The sequence below is a fragment of the Poecilia reticulata genome, chromosome 6 (genome assembly GCF_904066995.2).
Source record: "Poecilia reticulata chromosome 6, P_reticulata-male-v2, whole genome shotgun sequence".
Lineage (NCBI taxonomy): Eukaryota > Metazoa > Chordata > Actinopteri > Cyprinodontiformes > Poeciliidae > Poecilia > Poecilia reticulata.
Window position 1 is genome coordinate 32,316,529 of NC_088835.1, and position 16,750 is coordinate 32,333,278.

The 16,750-nt window shown below is 43.7% G+C and overlaps 2 protein-coding genes across 2 annotated transcripts; one reads left to right on the forward strand and one right to left on the reverse strand.

Moving 5' to 3' along the window:
* Positions 1-1,939: 1,939 nt before the first annotated feature.
* LOC103466848 (putative fructose-2,6-bisphosphatase TIGAR A) lies at positions 1,940-6,769 on the forward strand. The gene is made up of 6 exons (XM_081608506.1): positions 1,940-2,118; positions 2,556-2,593; positions 2,697-2,818; positions 4,418-4,495; positions 4,588-4,698; positions 6,350-6,769. The coding sequence occupies exons 1-6, from the start codon at positions 1,955-1,957 to the stop codon at positions 6,767-6,769; spliced, it is 933 nt and encodes a 310-aa protein (XP_081464632.1). The 5' UTR covers positions 1,940-1,954.
* Positions 6,770-11,152: 4,383 nt separating this feature from the next.
* On the reverse strand, positions 11,153-15,139 carry LOC103466849 (uncharacterized). The gene is made up of 3 exons (XM_081608447.1): positions 14,416-15,139; positions 14,016-14,119; positions 11,153-13,890 (listed from the first exon to the last, which is right to left on the reverse strand). The coding sequence occupies exons 1-3, from the start codon at positions 14,579-14,581 to the stop codon at positions 13,516-13,518; spliced, it is 645 nt and encodes a 214-aa protein (XP_081464573.1). The 5' UTR covers positions 14,582-15,139; the 3' UTR covers positions 11,153-13,515.
* Between the last annotated feature and the right edge of the window lie 1,611 nt (positions 15,140-16,750).

Below are 16,750 nucleotides of genomic sequence, written 5' to 3' on the forward strand. Positions count from 1 at the left end.
TTCGGCATGCTAAGCTAAATATGCTAACATTCGGCATGCTAAGCTAAATATGCTAACATTCGGCATGCTAAGCTAAATATGCTAACATTCGGCATGCTAAGCTAAATATGCTAACATTCGGCATGCTAAGCTAAATATGCTAACATTCGGCATGCTAAGCTAAATATGCTAAAATTCGGCATGCTAAGCTAAATATGCTAACATTCGGCATGCTAAGCTAAATATGCTAACATTCTGCATGCTAAGCTAAACATGCTAACACCGAGCCGTGTGGCGAACGTGACGTCTATCATACAGGTTGAGCTCAACTCAAAATAATAGTTATAAACCATCTTAGACAAAAATAACTTACCAAGCAGTAAATAACTCAGACATGTGGAAAGTAAATAAATGACTTGGCTTCTGTCGCTGTGACTCTGGTGTGGAGTCAGTGAATTAACTCCTTCAGTGTTGGAGCCGCTGGTGGAGCTCAGAGTTCAGAAGTAAAGAGTTATTGATTCTATTTTAACAGCTCTAGATTTGATAGGAAACACTTTGTTTTAATACTGGATTTTAACTACTAATAATTTACACCCAGAGTTACATAAACAGAATGTGACTCTATTAGAGTAAAATTAACTCCTCTTTTGCACAAAGTCTACTAACACCAAAACATTTAACACTTTTGAATTTGCTGTGTAAGTCTTTTATAATTTCCTTCTTCAGCTTCTCATAATTTGCTTTGAATAGCTGTGAAATTTGAGGTGTAATAATTATACCCAAGTATCTAAATCCTTTATTGGTCCATTTGGACTTTACTTTCTTTTAGCTGTGTTCACCTGACAGCATCATTGCTACAGATTTACTTCTGTTCGTCGTATATCCAGAAATATTCCTGAACTCTTTGAGGTTTTGTAGCAGAGCTGAAACCTGCAGGTTCTACAGAAATCAAACTTCTTTACTTTATTAGGATGTTGTTTTGTTTAAAGTTATGCAGGGAAAAAACATTTAGTTAAATACAATTAATTTACAGTTTTGACCCACATGGCAAAAAACTGTTTAATATAATTAGATCATTTAACAACTACGACCAAATAACATGATTGATGAGGTCGGATGCTCAACCAGATTATATTGTATTTAAATTAATTTATTGTCAGTTCAGATTAAAATAACATTTTTTGTTGCATTCACTGCAAAACCATAAAATCCTGCCAAGTTTTTTTTTCTAGTTTTTAGAGCAAATATGTCTTGAAATAAGACAAAATTAACCGACGAATAACTTTTCTGCGTGGCAGTTTTGAGTTGGATAGTTTTCCAGTGCATTTCTCTGATCAAATTAAAATTCTCATAACTTCAACCTTCACAACAGTCATTAATCATGGCAGCACTTTGAAGATCCTTCTGGAGCTCCGGCTGTTTTAACTCTTCACCTTTGACCTTCAGTCAAAATGGACGACACTCCTGGTGATGAATATTCATTCCTGTAAAACCAAAAGTCTTAATTTCATCGTTTCGGTTACTACAACCATAACTAATCATTAAAATCACTTCATTTATGCATTTCTTCATCGTTTTCCCAGAAAGTTTCCCCTAGACTGAGTATTTTCTCTCAGATGAAACAGATTTTTGACTCAGTAGCCAGAAGTTTATTATGTTTGCTGTAAATGAGTTACTTTTCTTTCCTTCTGTGATCTGCAGTAAAAATGAATGATTTTACTAAATGCAGTGAAGTGGAACCCAACTGGGAGTTTTACATTAGACAACAGAGGCTGAAGTCGAGGACGTCAGACAGTTCATGAACGTTTTATTCGTATGAAATGAATCTTTGGTTCAGAGGAATGAACTTTTTGTTCCTTTCTGCAGGTTTTAAAACATGTTTTATAGTTTGATTGTTTAGGAAATGCACCAGAACCAGAATAAATCTTTAAATGTCTGCCTCAATTTCAGAGTTTTATTTTGGAAGGCGTGCGTCATGTTGCTCCACGTCACAGCCGGGCGCTGCTCCGGTTTGAAGGGGTCAGAGTTCACGCAGAGGCTGGACGTGGACAGACTGTCCTCTGGTAGGACGCCCTGTCCCCTGCACCGGAGCGGCTGCAGGATGAAGGCGCTGCGGGTCGGACTCACCCTGGTTCGGCAGTAGGTGACCTGCTCTGTGTGTGTGTGTGTGTGTGTGCGCGCGCGCGCGTGCGTGTGTGTGTGTGCGCGCGCGCGTGCGTGTGTGTGCGTGTGTGTGGACGGGCTGCAGCTGGTTGCAGCAGGTGTTTGGTAGTCATGGTAACGCTCCAGGTCACTGGAGAAACAAATTTTACTGCTTCCCAGTTCATAATACTGGTTTTAATGGTCAGTCCAGTGAACACGGCAGTAGCGCACACTAACCACAAGGTGGCAGAATCAACACGACTTTACTGTTATTTATACTCAGTCAGAGGAGGGGGGGTGATGGATGGATGGATGGATGGATGGATGGATGGATGGATGGATGGATGGATGGATGGATGGATGGATGGATGGATGGATGGATGGATGGATGGATGGATGGATGATAATTCCCATCAATCTTCTGTTCTGTGCAGCGGAGAGACGGAGTACAACAAGGCAGGACTGTTACAAGGTAGGAGGAAGATCTGCAGCATGTTAATGATTTCCTCTGGTTCTGGTTCCTCTGGTTCCGGTTCCTCCGGTTCTGATTCCTCTGGTTCTGGTCCATTTCCCAGGCCAGGCCGTGGACTCGTCCCTGTCAGAGACGGGTCGGCAGCAGGCTGCGGCTGCAGGCTCTGACCTCAGAGACGTCGGCTTCAGCAACGTGTTCAGCAGCGACATGCGGCGCGCGCAGCAGGTCCGACCCGAACTGCAGCAGAACTTTATGTGCTGGTTCTTTGTTATTCCCATCACGCATGTTTTCACATTTCTGGTCTTTTCTGCTGCCAGTCACTTTACCACAATCTGGGCCAAACAAGTTTTTCATCATTACCAGATTAAATGTAAATGTGTATAAGGACTACATTGACAGATTACTGGTACCGTGACCCGGTTCCTCTGATGAAGAAAACTCAGCAACATCTGCAGTTTTTACGTCGGATGAGAAGAACAAACCTCCTCCTGCCGTCCTGCCCGCTTCCTGCAGCGGGACAGCAGAGAACAAACTGACCAGCAGCATCTCTGCCTGGTTTGGATCATCCAACTCTGACTGGACAGCAGAGAATCACTGGACGGAGCTTCCCGGTCCAGGACCCGGTCAGTTAGCTTCCCGGTCCAGGACCCGGTCAGTTAGCTTCCCGGTCCAGGACCCGGTCAGTTAGCTTCCCGGTCCAGGACCCGGTCAGTTCGCTTCCCGGTCCAGGACCCGGTCAGTTAGCTTCCCGGTCCAGGACCCGGTCAGTTCGCTTCCCGGTCCAGGACCCGGTCAGTTCTCCCTGCTGCTTCATCCCTCCTGCCATGAGGAGGATAAACTCACATTAGTTCCATTTTTTATTATATTTATGCTGATCCTTTCATTATTACTTTTTATTATTGGAGCCTTGCAACAAAATGTATTTCAATTTGTACATTTTTACATGTACAGTTGAATGACAATAAAATCTGCTCAGTTATATTTGGTATTATTCTAAAACGGTAACATTTTATTTGAAGGGATGTGAATAAGACTGACATCCGTCAGAAACATGAATAAGTTTTTATGAATGTTTGACTGTTGTCATGAAGTGTCATTTGGTAAATAATGACACTTTTAATGCAAAGTTGCATTGAAAGTCTATTAAAAATGCCAAGTTTGCATTAAAGTGTCATTTACAGAATGACAACATTCATAAAAACTTATTCATGTTTCTGACAGATGTCAGTCTTATTCACATCCCTTCAAATAAAATGTTACCACTAAAACTTCAGCAGCGCATTAAGAAAACGACCGAGTTCATGAACTGAACAGCTCAAGGATTTTATCAACAAAATATTTTTTTCTTGTAATTTTGCATCTTCCTTCTGGTAATATTTCATCTTCATTCTACTTGATTATTGTGCCGCCATTTTGTTTGTCACAAACTTCTGTGGGCTTCTTCTTCTGCTGGATTCAACTGGCAGCCTGTTGATTGGTTTGAGCACTGCTGCCTCCTGGTGGCCGGAGGCTTGTTTACACTGAAGGTTTGAGTCTACAGTTCGCTCCAGAAGTATTCGTACCCCTTCAAGATTCTCACTTGAAATATATAGCATAAAACTCCTTTCAGCCCCTTTACTCTGATACTTGTAAATAAAATGAAGGCACCAAGTCAGTAGCAGAGTCCACAGCCCTGCGGGAATCACAGCAGGCATGTTGAAGGTTCTGTGATCAGAGGAGACAACCATCAAACCTCAACATGTTTCTGATCCAATAAAAGGCGCTGATGTTTCATCATCATCAGGATTATTGTTATTATCTGCTTTGGTTTGGTTTGACCTGCAGACTGCTGAGAAGATCATGCAGCAGAACAGCAGCTGTCTGCGGCTCCAGATGGTGTGTGACCCTTTGCTGAAAGAGAGAGTAGGTGATTTCTGATGGAAATAGGTTCTCCAGATAAAAGGTTTAGTTGAAAAATGCTAAAGTTTTTTCTGTAATGCCTCGTTATTTCCCAGAGTTTTGGGGTCGCAGAAGGCGGACGGGTTGAGGACCTCAGGCAGATGGCCAGGGCGGCGGGGGAACCGTTTCCGGGTTTCACCCCTCCGGAGGGCGAGACTCCAGATCAGGTCAGGAATCTGTTAGTCATTCACCGACTGGCCACCAGGTGGCAGCAGACAGCCAGAGGTTCTTTATCCAAATACAGCGGGAGGGAGGGGGGTGGAGGGGGGGTCGGTCTGTTGTGACGTCATGGGCTCCATTAAACAGATTAAGGTGGTGTGTGTGTCATTTCTAACTCATTTTCCAGATCATCTAGACCAGTGGTCCCCAACCACCGGGCTGCGGACCGGTACCGGTCCATGGACTAATTGGTACCGGGCCGCTAAAGAAATGGACCTCACCAAGCTCTGTCCAGAAACGCCCCTCGACAGTCCTACATGACTGCATTGCTCACAAACAAAGCCTCGCGGGACTTAAATGCCATGTTTAGACATAGAAACTTTCGTTTGGACCGACTCTCTGCAGAGTATTTCTGAGTCGATTGGTTTAGCATTTCTGCCGGATTTTCAAAAAATGTCAGCCACGACAAGGGAACCAACACAATCACTTCAATCACAAAACAAAGAAAAACAATGGAACAAATCGATGTCATTCAGTTCCAAATGCTCTTCTATGGGGCCAGAGGAGTAACGCCCCGCCCACACAGCCGGCCCAATCCGCAACGGGTTCAGTGGAGAGCGGCCCAAACAAACAATGGCAAGACAAGACAGCAGAGCGTCCAAACCGCTGCAGCTCCAAACAATCAGGTGCCTGAAACAGAAAACTCATTAACGGTGGACCCAGATAAAACAAATCAAAAGCTAAATAGCAGGTAGCTTACCCAGGGGTGGAAACACAGCCTAACCCGGGAGGAAGCGGGTCAGCAGGTGAGGACCAGACGGAAGCCGCACGTCACAGCAACCTCCAGCTGCCGCTGGCAACGCCATCAGAGCAACACTGCAGAAAGCACGACAGGTGTAGCACCAAAAACCAACCATGATCTCAGTCACGGATAGCAAAACCGCCACTTACGATCTCAGACGAGTCGATCAAACCCACAAGCCGACATGTAGCCGCTGATTGTAGCAACAGTGGGAGAAACAAAGACGCACCCTGTAAAGGTGCCCGCCAGACTGCAAAGCCGTTCGCCCCGCCCACCTATCACCGTTGCCCGGTGCACAGAGTGGGTGGAGCACCATCCCACCACACTGTGTTTTTATATAGTTAACATTTTTAACTGAATAAACATAACCACATATAATAAACATATATAATAATAACCTTTACATATAATAATAAACGTTTCCACATATCATCTCCGATGTTCACCGGACTCTCGTGTCCGCTGTTTGGGATTCCCCTCCGTCCTGACGTCACCGCGCTTTCTGATTGGCTCCTGGTCAGGGAAAACCCCTCAGGCTGCGGTGAACTGGCGGAGACATCCGGCATTTTCAACACGCCACACACAGCAGGACGCTGCAAGATTGAAGCCTCATCTGAGGGCCACCCCCCCCCCACACACACACACACACACACACACACACACACACAACTGATTTATACTGAATGATCACGATTATCGAGGTTACACTAAGTAGCTTCAAACTGAATATTTAGCTTAAATATTTAGTTTCAACCTGACATTTATAAATGAATGAATAACAGGGTGAAAACATGAGTGAAAAAATCCCCATTTTCCTCTGATGACAGGATGAATAATCCAGATTTTGGCTCCTCCAGGTGAAGCTGCGGGTCCAGCAGTTCATGGAGAAAATGCTGCAGCAGATCGGGGCAGAACACTGGCCTGCAGGGGGCGCTGATGTCTCCTCTGCTGAGGGGGGGCCTGATGACGGCATGGGGGCCCTCCACGCCCACGCGCTGGTTGTCTCCCACGGCGCCTACATGTGCGTGGCGGTGCGTTACTTCGTGGAGGAGCTGCGGTGCAGCGCCCCTGCAGGCTGCGACAGGAAGCGCATGTTGTCGCTGAGCCCCAACGCGGGGATCAGCAGGTTCAACCTGACGGTGGTCCAGCAGGGGGCGCGCTTTGTGGTGTCAGGCATGCGCTGTGTGTTCATTCACAGGGTGGGGGGGCAGGGGGGTGAGGGGGGGCGGGGAGGGAGGGGGGCGGGGAGGGAGGGGGCTGCAAAGCAGGACGAATAACCTGCTCATGATTTATTAATGAGTTTATTTTAGTGAAGGAAACCCTGATGATGATGATGATGATGATGATGATGATGATGATGATGATGATGATGATGATGATGATGATGGCACAATGTTTAGTTTTATCATCAACAGGCTCAACAAAAAGACATAAAACACAAATATAAATATTTGATCATTATTTTTAATCAATGGGTGAAAATAAATTGACAGAATTTTCCTTTTTTATTAAATGTTCTCAAAGTCCAGGTTGAAAATCTGAATTTTTGTTGGTTTAGTATTTTATAATCTGCAGAAATGAATGTCTGCTGTATTTATTTATGCATTAAACTCTGCAGCTGATTACAAGTTATTGTATGTATTTTATTAGCTTCATAAATCCAGACAAACTGCGACGTAAAATAGTTTTGGTTCAACTTTTCTTTCTATAATGAAGTGGAAAGTTTTTGCTCTTTTTGGGAATCGGTGACTGAACAGCTCAGTCAGCAGCCAATGTGTGCCTGTGTGTGTGTGTGTGTGAGAGTGTGTGTGTGTGTGTGTGAGAGTGTGTGTGTGTGTGTGTGTGTGTGTGTGAGAGTGTGTGTGTGAGAGTGTGTGTGTGTGTGTGTGTGAGAGTGTGTGTGTGTGTGTGTGTGAGAGTGTGTGTGTGTGTGTGTGTGTGTGTGTGTGTGTGAGTGTGTGTGTGTGTGTGTGTGTGTGTGAGTGTGTGTGTGTGAGAGTGTGTGTGTGTGAGTGTGTGTGTGTGTGTGTGTGTGTGAGTGTGTGTGTGTGTGTGTGTGTGTGTGTGTGTGTGTGTGTGTGTGTGTGTGTGTGTGTGTGTGTGTGAGTGTGTGTGTGTGTGTGTGTGTGTGTGAGTGTGTGTGTGTGTGTGTGTGTGTGTGAGTGTGTGTGTGTGTGTGTGTGTGTGTGTGTGTGTGTGTGTGTGTGTGTGTGTGTGTGTGTGACCTGTGCAGCCTGTCCTGTGGACACTCTGATCTGTAGAAAATGTTTTGTTTCCTGATTTTCCCCTGAAACTCATCATTTATTCATTTCATCCCGGCGCTGCGTGTCCCGAGGTCGAAACATCGTCAGAGACCCTTCACACCCACAGCATGGATGGTTCTCCCTGCTGCCCTCTGGAAAGAGGTTTCGAAGCATCCGGTGCAGGACATCCAGGTTCCGAAACAGCTTTTTTCCACTTGCCATTAGACTGCTGAACTCCCAACCGTATTGCACTTGAAAATCTGGTCTCCACATTATATCTGCCTCTTGCATAGAACAAAGAACTCTTTTACTGTTATTCCTTCACTCTATATTTTCTATATTTAGATACATATTTACTGTCTTGAGCTGTATGCAACGAAATTTCGTTTTGTATTCACCTTGTGTATGCAATATGACAATAAAGTTTAACTAACTAACTAACTAACTTATATTTCAGGTGTAAAACGTTCAGAAAAATTCAATAAAAATGAGTAAAATATTAATCAACCCATTCAAAGAAACATCAAACATCTGCTGTAAATGATTTGTCTGTGCTGGTCCAGATCTGTGGAGAGTAGATGTTGTTTGCCTGAATCTATTTTTACCATCGATCAGGTACCACTGACCTAGTTTGACCCGGAGAAACAGAATTTCAGGCGAAATGATTCAGCTTCACTTTATTAACTGAGACGACAGGGAATCGTCACTGTGATCACCAGCTGAGCTGTAAGATGTAAAACTTTAAGATTTAGGGAAAAAACTAAAACTACATATCTTGTTCACATCAGGCAGAACAGCTAAACTATTAATGGGCACAAATCCCTGAAACTGGAGCAGCAAGCTGGTGTATCGTCCTGAAGAAATGAAGCTCCGTCAGTTCTGCTCACGACCTCAGACATGAACACGCAGACACCTCCTGGAGTGGGTCAAAGGTCATGGAGCGGGTCACAGGTCATGGGGCGGGTCAAAGGTCATGGGGCGGGTCAAAGGTCATGGAGCGGGTCTAAGGTCATGGGATGGGTCAAAGGTCATGGAGCGGGCCGGCCCGTTGCTGCGATACGTAACAGCGTCGGCCATATTGAATGTGGCATCTCTGCCAGTAGCTAATGCAGGTAAATGGACCGAACTTTATAAAGTGCCGTTCTATAAAGTATTTTAAGTTAATTTCTGCCATTGACACATTTTCTCACACATTAATATATTTGGCAATCAGAGAAATGACTAAAGACAGTTTCTAACTTTTGATGTGATTATTTAATAGTTTTGGGGCATTTCTGAATAAAGAGCTCAATGTTTTATTTGATATAAATTATTCTGATCATTTTATATTGAAACTGATGAACAGACACTTTTACAGTTTTATTAAAGAATATATTTACATGAGTCCATAATTTAACGTACATTTAACATTTCAAGACAAGAAACTAATAATTTTCCTGCATTTATTTTTTATACGTTATTGAGAAATGGAGCTTTAGCGAAAGTTCAAGCTGGAAGACTCCGCCCCCTTCGTTCGCCCATCGACATCATGCTCATCTCTGACCTCAGCGCTGGTCCTCACCCGGCGCTGACAATCAGCAATCAGGCTCTGCATAAAGGATCCACACCCAGGCCGTCAGCTGATTCCCAGCTGCGTTCAACCCACCACCTCCCCTTCTCCACCCACATCCTTCGGCTCTAAGATGGCCCCTTTCCCGACCACCACCAGTTGGGCCCCGGGGGAGAGAGAGCATCCCTAATCAGTTATCGGGATGTTCATCGAGTTCACATCAAATCTCAGCTCAAATTAGCTGCTGGGGTCCGAGCGCCAAAGAACTGTTGTTCATTCCTGTCATTAAATCTTTTAATTGTTCCCTTTTGTCCGTCTGAGTCTCTCCAGATTGAAATTACTTTAGATTTATAAATCAGTCATTGTCAAACATTAAACTACATATTTTTCTTACTTTTATCCAGAGAATAAATATTTACAGTTTGTCAACTATTGACAGCAGAGAGAGAAAATAATTCTAAGAGTAAATTATGTTTATTTCATTACAAAAGCTACATTAATACACTAATACCTCAGATTGAGATATTTACAACAAAAAGTGAAAGAATAAAACATTTATTTCTTATACTGGGAACCAGGGGCGGAGCTATAGGGCGGCTGGGGGAGCGGCTGCCCCCCGAACCGGCCGGACGGGGGCCAGGGAGGGAGGAACGGTTTCAAGTCGCTTAAATGTCTGATTATAGACGGAAAAAGTGCGCCCCCCCCCCCCCCCCACCCCCAATGCCCATTTTACGTCACAGCGCAGCTATCACGTGGGTTACTGGCTCACAATCTCATGCTAATGTACATTGTGGACCAGCAGACCGACAGAAAGTTTTTGCGTCAGGACTCGAAAGAAAAAAGGTTTTCCATCAGTGGGGTATCTGTACAGGCGATGTCAGGTATCCTGATCGTCATAGACACATTCGAACCCTTTAAACCATGAATGTCCGACTCACCCAGCCTAGCAAGAACAACAGCCATCAGTGATCTTGTCCACAGCTATATTTATGCTGAGGGTCTGAGGATCTGCTGTTTTCCTCATCGACTGGTAGCATTTATCTGCAACGCCACAATGTTAGAGGCATCGCGTGGCTAAAACATCTTGATGTCGTCCAGAAAAGACGACATGAACTTGTTGGTTCCCTTGTCGTGGCTGATATTTTTTGAAAATCCGACAGAAATGCTAAACTAATTGCCTCAGGAATACTCTGCAGAGAGTCAGTCGAAACGAAAGGCGCCATGTTTACATAGAAGCTAAGCTCCGCGTGGCTTTGTTTGTGAGACATGCAGCCACGTGGGACTTCAGAGGGCGGAGCTTGGTAAAGTCCATAAAATGGTGAGACCAGAAAAACGCGCACTGCAGCTTACATCACACTAATCCTTCTTTCACTTACAATATTTTCACAATAGCTGACTTACAAACGATAGTTTTAATCACCAAGTAAGGTAATTACTCAATAGTTACCTTTATATTATTCAACTATTAAGGTGAAGGAAAATACCAATGTAGTCCTTTCAGAAAGAAGGATACTGAACACTTAGTTGTCATCAATGTATACTTGAGTAAATAAGAATTTACTTTTAATATACTTGTATCTTGTTTTGAACCACGTAAGATTTCTATTAACCTAAACATACAGTAATTACCATAACCTCAGTTTACCACTGGGCTGCACAAAGTCATGGACCTTCAGCTAATCGGGTTCAGGAATCCGCCATTTTTATTTCTCACAGTAATGTGAGAAATACAAACGACTGAGGGTTGTTGGGTGTATTAACACACACAGCTCATCACACCCCGTCAGTCTGGTTACATTTGATTTCATGGGAAATATTTCCACATCAAACTCCTCTTTGCTAGCATGAAGCTCCTCAAGGACAAAAGCTTCAGCTACCTCCGTTAGCATCAAGACTCGGTTCCTCCTGTCTGGAAACGACCACAGCAAAACGCTAAGCTGCTCATAACGCTAAGATGACAACAAACCATCATAGACATGAATTAGTTGTGTTGATAATTTTGTTTTTAACCTTCTGCTAATGTTAGCGCTGTGTGCTAGCTGTGTGCTATCTGTGTGCTAGCTGTGTGCTAGCTGCTAGCTAGAGAACAGAACCTTACTCCGAGTTTTGAAAAGTTATTAGGTGAACAGCTGGCTTAGCTTTTGTCCTGGGGAACACATGACCCAGATGAGTTCAGTGCGTTCTTGGCGCTAGCCTTAGCTAACCCGCTAACCATGCTGAGGTTCTCCAGACGTGTTCGTTCACGTTGAGTCGTTTTCTGGCTCCAGCATGTCAGGCTGGATGGTCGAGTCGACTGCTGGTCAGAAACGTTTCTGCACCGTCAGAGAATCCATCTCTGCTATCAAACTACAAAAATGGCCGAACAGCAAGGGGCGGGGTCTGAACTACCTCATTTGCATTTAAAGAGACGACGCCAAAACGAGTTGCTCCCAGATGAACCTGGGGTCAGAGGTCAAAGAGGAATCTGAGGAGCTACAAGAACCAGGAAGTAGACCACGACTGGAGGGTTCAGATGAAGGCCTGGAAAGGAACATTTGTTCACTTTAAAGGATTTTTGTACATTTTCTTTTGTCAAAACAACATAATTTAGTTGATTATGATTGATTTGTAAAAGCAATAAAAGGGTAAAACATTCAAGGGGGTCAATACTTGTTGTAAACTGTACAATCTGCAGCTTTTCAGGAGCAGCTCAGCTAAAATATTATCAGCGGCGAACGGCGTGTGGAGGCGAACAGGAAGGTGAAACTCCCGCAGCGATCCGCTCGTCTCCCTGTTCTGATTAAAGAAGCTAAAGAACTTTTCTGGTTTCATGCATTTTTTCTACTTTTTATTTTCTATCAGAAATATATAAATAAAAAACATCACACAATAAAAGAAGTTATGTTAACATTTCAATAAATAAATATCTTCATTGCTGAGACTGTTGGTGTCCAGCACCAGATCATTTCTCCTTCCTGTTCCATCAGTCATGACTCGTTTTTAGCATTTCACTCAGAATATTTAGAGTTTTTGAATATATGTGTAGAAAGCGTTGCCTCATCTGGCTCAGGGATTAAAATTTAACAGACCACAGAGGTTAAAGGTCAGCAGGAGCAGCTTATCCCTCATCTGCTGTTCAAACAGAGGCGCTGGAACCGCAGTGATCAGATGAGACCTCAGAGAGCGTCTGATTGGAGCGCAGAGCAGCAGACAGGAAGCTGGTCCCACTTGGTCCCATTTGATCCCATTTGATCCCATTTGATCCCACTTGGTCCCATTTGGTCTCATTTGATCCTATTTGGTTCCACTTGATCCCATTTGGTCCCACTTGGTCCCATTTGGTCCCACTTGATCCCACTTGGTCCCATTTGGTCTCATTTGATCCTATTTGGTCTCATTTGATCCCATTTGGTCCCACTTGGTCTCATTTGATCCCATTTGGTCCCATTTGATCCCATTTGATCCCACTTGGTTCCACTTGGTCCCATTTGGTCCCACTTGGTCCCATTTGGTCCCACTTGGTCCCATTTGGTCTCATTCGATCCCATTTGGTCCCATTTGATCCCATTTGATCCCACTTGGTCCCATTTGGTCCCATTTGATCCCACTTGGTCTCATTTGATCCCATTTGGTCTCATTTGGTCCCATTTGATCCCATTTGATCCCATTTGGTCCCACTTGGTCCCATTTGATCCCACTTGGTCTCATTTGATCCCACTTGGTCCCATTTGATCCCATTTGGTCCCACTTGGTCCCATTTGGTCCCACTTGGTCTCATTTGATCCCACTTGGTCCCATTTGATCCCATTTGGTCCCATTTGATCCCACTTGATCCCATTTGGTCCCATTTGGTCCCACTTGGTCCCATTTGGTCCCACTTGATCCCATTTGGTCCCACTTGGTCCCATTTGATCCCGTTTGGCCCCATTTGATCCCGTTTGGTCCCATTTGATCCCGTTTGGCCCCATTTGATCCCGTTTGGTCCCATTTGATCCCACTTGATCCCATTTGGTCCCACTTGGTCCCACTTGATCCCATTTGGTCCCACTTGGTCCCATTTGGTCCCACTTGATCCCATTTGGTCCCACTTGGTCCCATTTGGTCCCACTTGATCCCATTTGGTCCCACTTGGTCCCATTTGATCCTGTTTGCTCCCATTTGGTCCCACTTGGGACAGATCTAGTGTTGCCCGTTGCTCTGCAGCGTCAGCCTTTTTTTTCTTTGCTTCTTGACAACCAGCAGCTGCAGGACGTCACTCCTGCTCTGCTCGCTCTGCGATGTTCGTCTTGACTGGACTGCCGTGTCCGTTGGGCCTCAGCACCCGCAGGGGATCGTCACAGGAAGTGATGGTTTCCTTGGAAACGGCGCCCGCCTGGTTTGGCTCCACATCCTTCACAGGAGGAGACGGATGGGACTCTGTCCTCAGAGGATCGGACGGATTCACCTCCTCGCTCCTTCTCTGCCTCTTCACTGACCGGCCGTCCGGTGGCCCCCCACGGACCGCTCCTGGCCCGCCAACCCCCAGTTTGACCAGCCAGCTCCTGCTCACAGAGGAAAACGGGTCATGTCGCTCAGCCCGCCGGAACCAAATATGTCGGAAGAGACAGTGTCCTCTGTCCTTCTGTCTCTGTCATGGAGACAAACAGAAACGTTTACTGAGATCTGCTCTGTTAAGGTGGATCTGTTAAGGTGGATCTGTTAAGGTGGATCTGTTAAGGTGGATCTGTTAAGGTGGATCTGGAAGATACTCACAGACTTGTAGCCTTGTCCCTTTAGGTCCACACACAGGAAGCGTCTCCGTCTCAAGTCAAAGATCAGCACCCAGCTGTCGGGTGCTGCAGGTACCGGCAGAACGACTGAAAAATGGTTCAATAACAGCAAATAATTCAGAAAAATTACTTTTAATTACCAGGAATATTGTTTATTTAGAAGTCATGACAATAATCAACAGAATCTGGAATCCCTTCAGAAAGATTACGGTTTGTCTGAAATAGTGAAAAATGTTTGTTTTTCCAAACATGTTGCAGGAAAACTGAACATTTTGTGGAGTAAAATGTTGTGAACCCTGAAGACGCCTCAGTTTGGATCCGCCGGGAGCCGTTTGTGATCCTGGCGGTGATGAAGACGATCGTGGAGTCCGGATCAGACTCACCCAGGTGAGGAGCGTTCGGCCTCAGGTCCAGGCGGAGGCGTCCCGGACCGGCGGGAGCCGCGGCCTCCGCGCCGCCCGCCTGCGGCCGCCGCGGCTTCGCTCTGCTCTCCGCTCTGCCACAAACATGCAGCACAATCAGGAAGAGGGCGAGGGGAACCGGCTGCATGGTCAGCGGCGAGGGCTCCTGTCCAACAGCTCCAATGTTCGGGATGGTGAGAGGGCAGCTTCTGGAGGAGGAGAAAGTCCAACAGGCTTATTTAAACAGAGGGTCAATAAACCGGCTAACTGATTTACCAAAATGCCTCCGAGCCGCAGCTGCAGGCGGCCGCACCGCCAGCCGACCGGCATTTATTCACTTTACAGCATTCACTTGTTTTCTAGGACTTTTCTGCGTCAAAACGAGATGAATCCATTATAGCATGAAATGAGTTGAAACTTAGAGAAATTCTGCTCTGGAAGCAGCCGGGTCAGAACCAGAACCTGTGGCGAACATCCCGAACCATCGGCCCATGCTGAGTCACAGCATCAATGATTCATCCCTGCTTATTAATTAACTGTACAAACTTCCGCCGTTACACAACGGAGCTGCAGCTGTCGGTGACCTTCTGACCTCATCGAGGCTGGAAAACACTTTGACTCTCACAGCTTGTAAAATGATCCGGAGCAAAGTTTAATCCCCAGTGAATTATTTATTTATTTATTTATTTCAATCAGACAAAAGTAAAATCAAGAAAAAGAAAATTAAAATTAAAACAAGTTATCACTCTTAAGTGAAATGCTATTTTATATTATCTGTTTGAAAAGGAGCAGGTAGAAGATACAAGATGTTATGATGTCCTGCCCCATAAACTTATAATCAGTTAAATGTCGAAACACCAAAAAGATAAATTATTTACACCTTACAAGATATTTAAATCTCACATTCTCATCTTTAGATGTGCAATTATTTAAACATTTTTTTATATCACCAGTAGTCTTTATGGACCTTAAAACACTCATCTTATAGAACGTGTTTCCCAATAAGGTCCTTTTTAAACAGTTTTTTAAGCTGATTTATATTTTTATATTTATCATTTCCACACACCGATAAACAGAAACGTTTCCTGGTTGTTTTTTAAATGTCCTTCACCTCCTAAATTATAACCTCCTCTCTGTCACAAAACTGTTTTTGTATATTGGGTGGAAGTTGATGATTTCTGACCTTAAACATGAATTTTTATCATACAGACATTAGGCTGTTGTTGTTGTGCTATTAGCTAGCTGCTAGCTAATGACTTTGCTAGCAACGCTAAATAACTAAAAGCTTCTTCCCTGTATCTTTAATGATATCAGTCATTCTTTAGTATTTATTATGCAATAAGGGCACATCGCCCGTCCAAAACCGATCATCTTCATGGATATATGTCAGATCTTCTAACTTCCTTTGCTGCATAATGTACATTTCATTTATTCTGGCGTTAGGTAAATGTATCTTGAAGGAGAATAACACTTAAATAAAAGTCCAACAAGGATATTCATTTAGAATTAAAAATAACTCACCCTGAATTACCATGATAGATATAATGTATGTAATTAATGAAGGGAAAAAACTCAATCAGACTTTAAGTTTAGTTTCTGGTTCGCAGAGGATGAAGTTCAATTTGTTTCCCAATTAATCAATGGAAAAAAAACTAACTAACTCAGTTAAGTAAAATAAAATTGTAATCAAAACTTTTGGAATTGTAATGATTCCTTTTTGAAATCAAAAAGTTTTGTTTAAAAAACGTTTTTTTAAATTAAATAACTCATTTTTACCAAACATAAACATTTATTTGCACACATCATAAATCTGTTGTTGTGATTTTAGGTCCTGATCACATCATGTGAGAATCACAAGCAAAACTTTGAGTCACAAACAAAAACTTAGAATAACAAGAAAATATTTCTGACAAGCGCAAATAAGTTTGTTTTACAAAAAAGAAAGTTAACTTCATGAGTCAAAAATGTGGGATTTACATTTTTTAAGATTTTTTTTTTTAAGTAAAACTCAGTAGCTTTTCTCATGGTGACATTAACAATTAAATTTTTGCTTTTGTTTTTTTCTGCAGTTAAAGTTTGCTGCAGCTCTGCTGTCCTGAATGGACCGTCTTCATCTCCACTCAGCAAACAGGCAGAACTTTGTTTTATAGATTACAGTCACTAAAAGGTGGCTTTGAGCCCCAGTTTATATTTTAATAGTGTAATTCTGTAAAGACTAAATATGTCTGGTGGTCCAGCTCTGATTTCAATATCTTGCTAAATTGTGGGTTTGAATATTACTTTACTATAACAAAAGGCAGAAAGAAATGACTAATAA

Coding starts and splice junctions, on each gene's coding strand:
- LOC103466849 (XM_081608447.1), bottom strand. CDS start 14,581: ATGCAGCCGGTTCCCCTCGCCCTCTTCCTGATTGTGCTGCATGTTTGT. Junction 14,120..14,415: donor GCCGAACGCTCCTCACCTGG/GTGAGTCTGATC, acceptor ACCATTTTTCAG/TCGTTCTGCCGGTACCTGCA. Junction 13,891..14,015: donor AGGGACAAGGCTACAAGTCT/GTGAGTATCTTC, acceptor TCTCCATGACAG/AGACAGAAGGACAGAGGACA.
- LOC103466848 (XM_081608506.1), top strand. CDS start 1,955: ATGTTGCTCCACGTCACAGCCGGGCGCTGCTCCGGTTTGAAGGGGTCA. Junction 2,594..2,696: donor CAAGGCAGGACTGTTACAAG/GTAGGAGGAAGA, acceptor TCCATTTCCCAG/GCCAGGCCGTGGACTCGTCC. Junction 2,819..4,417: donor ACATGCGGCGCGCGCAGCAG/GTCCGACCCGAA, acceptor TTTGACCTGCAG/ACTGCTGAGAAGATCATGCA.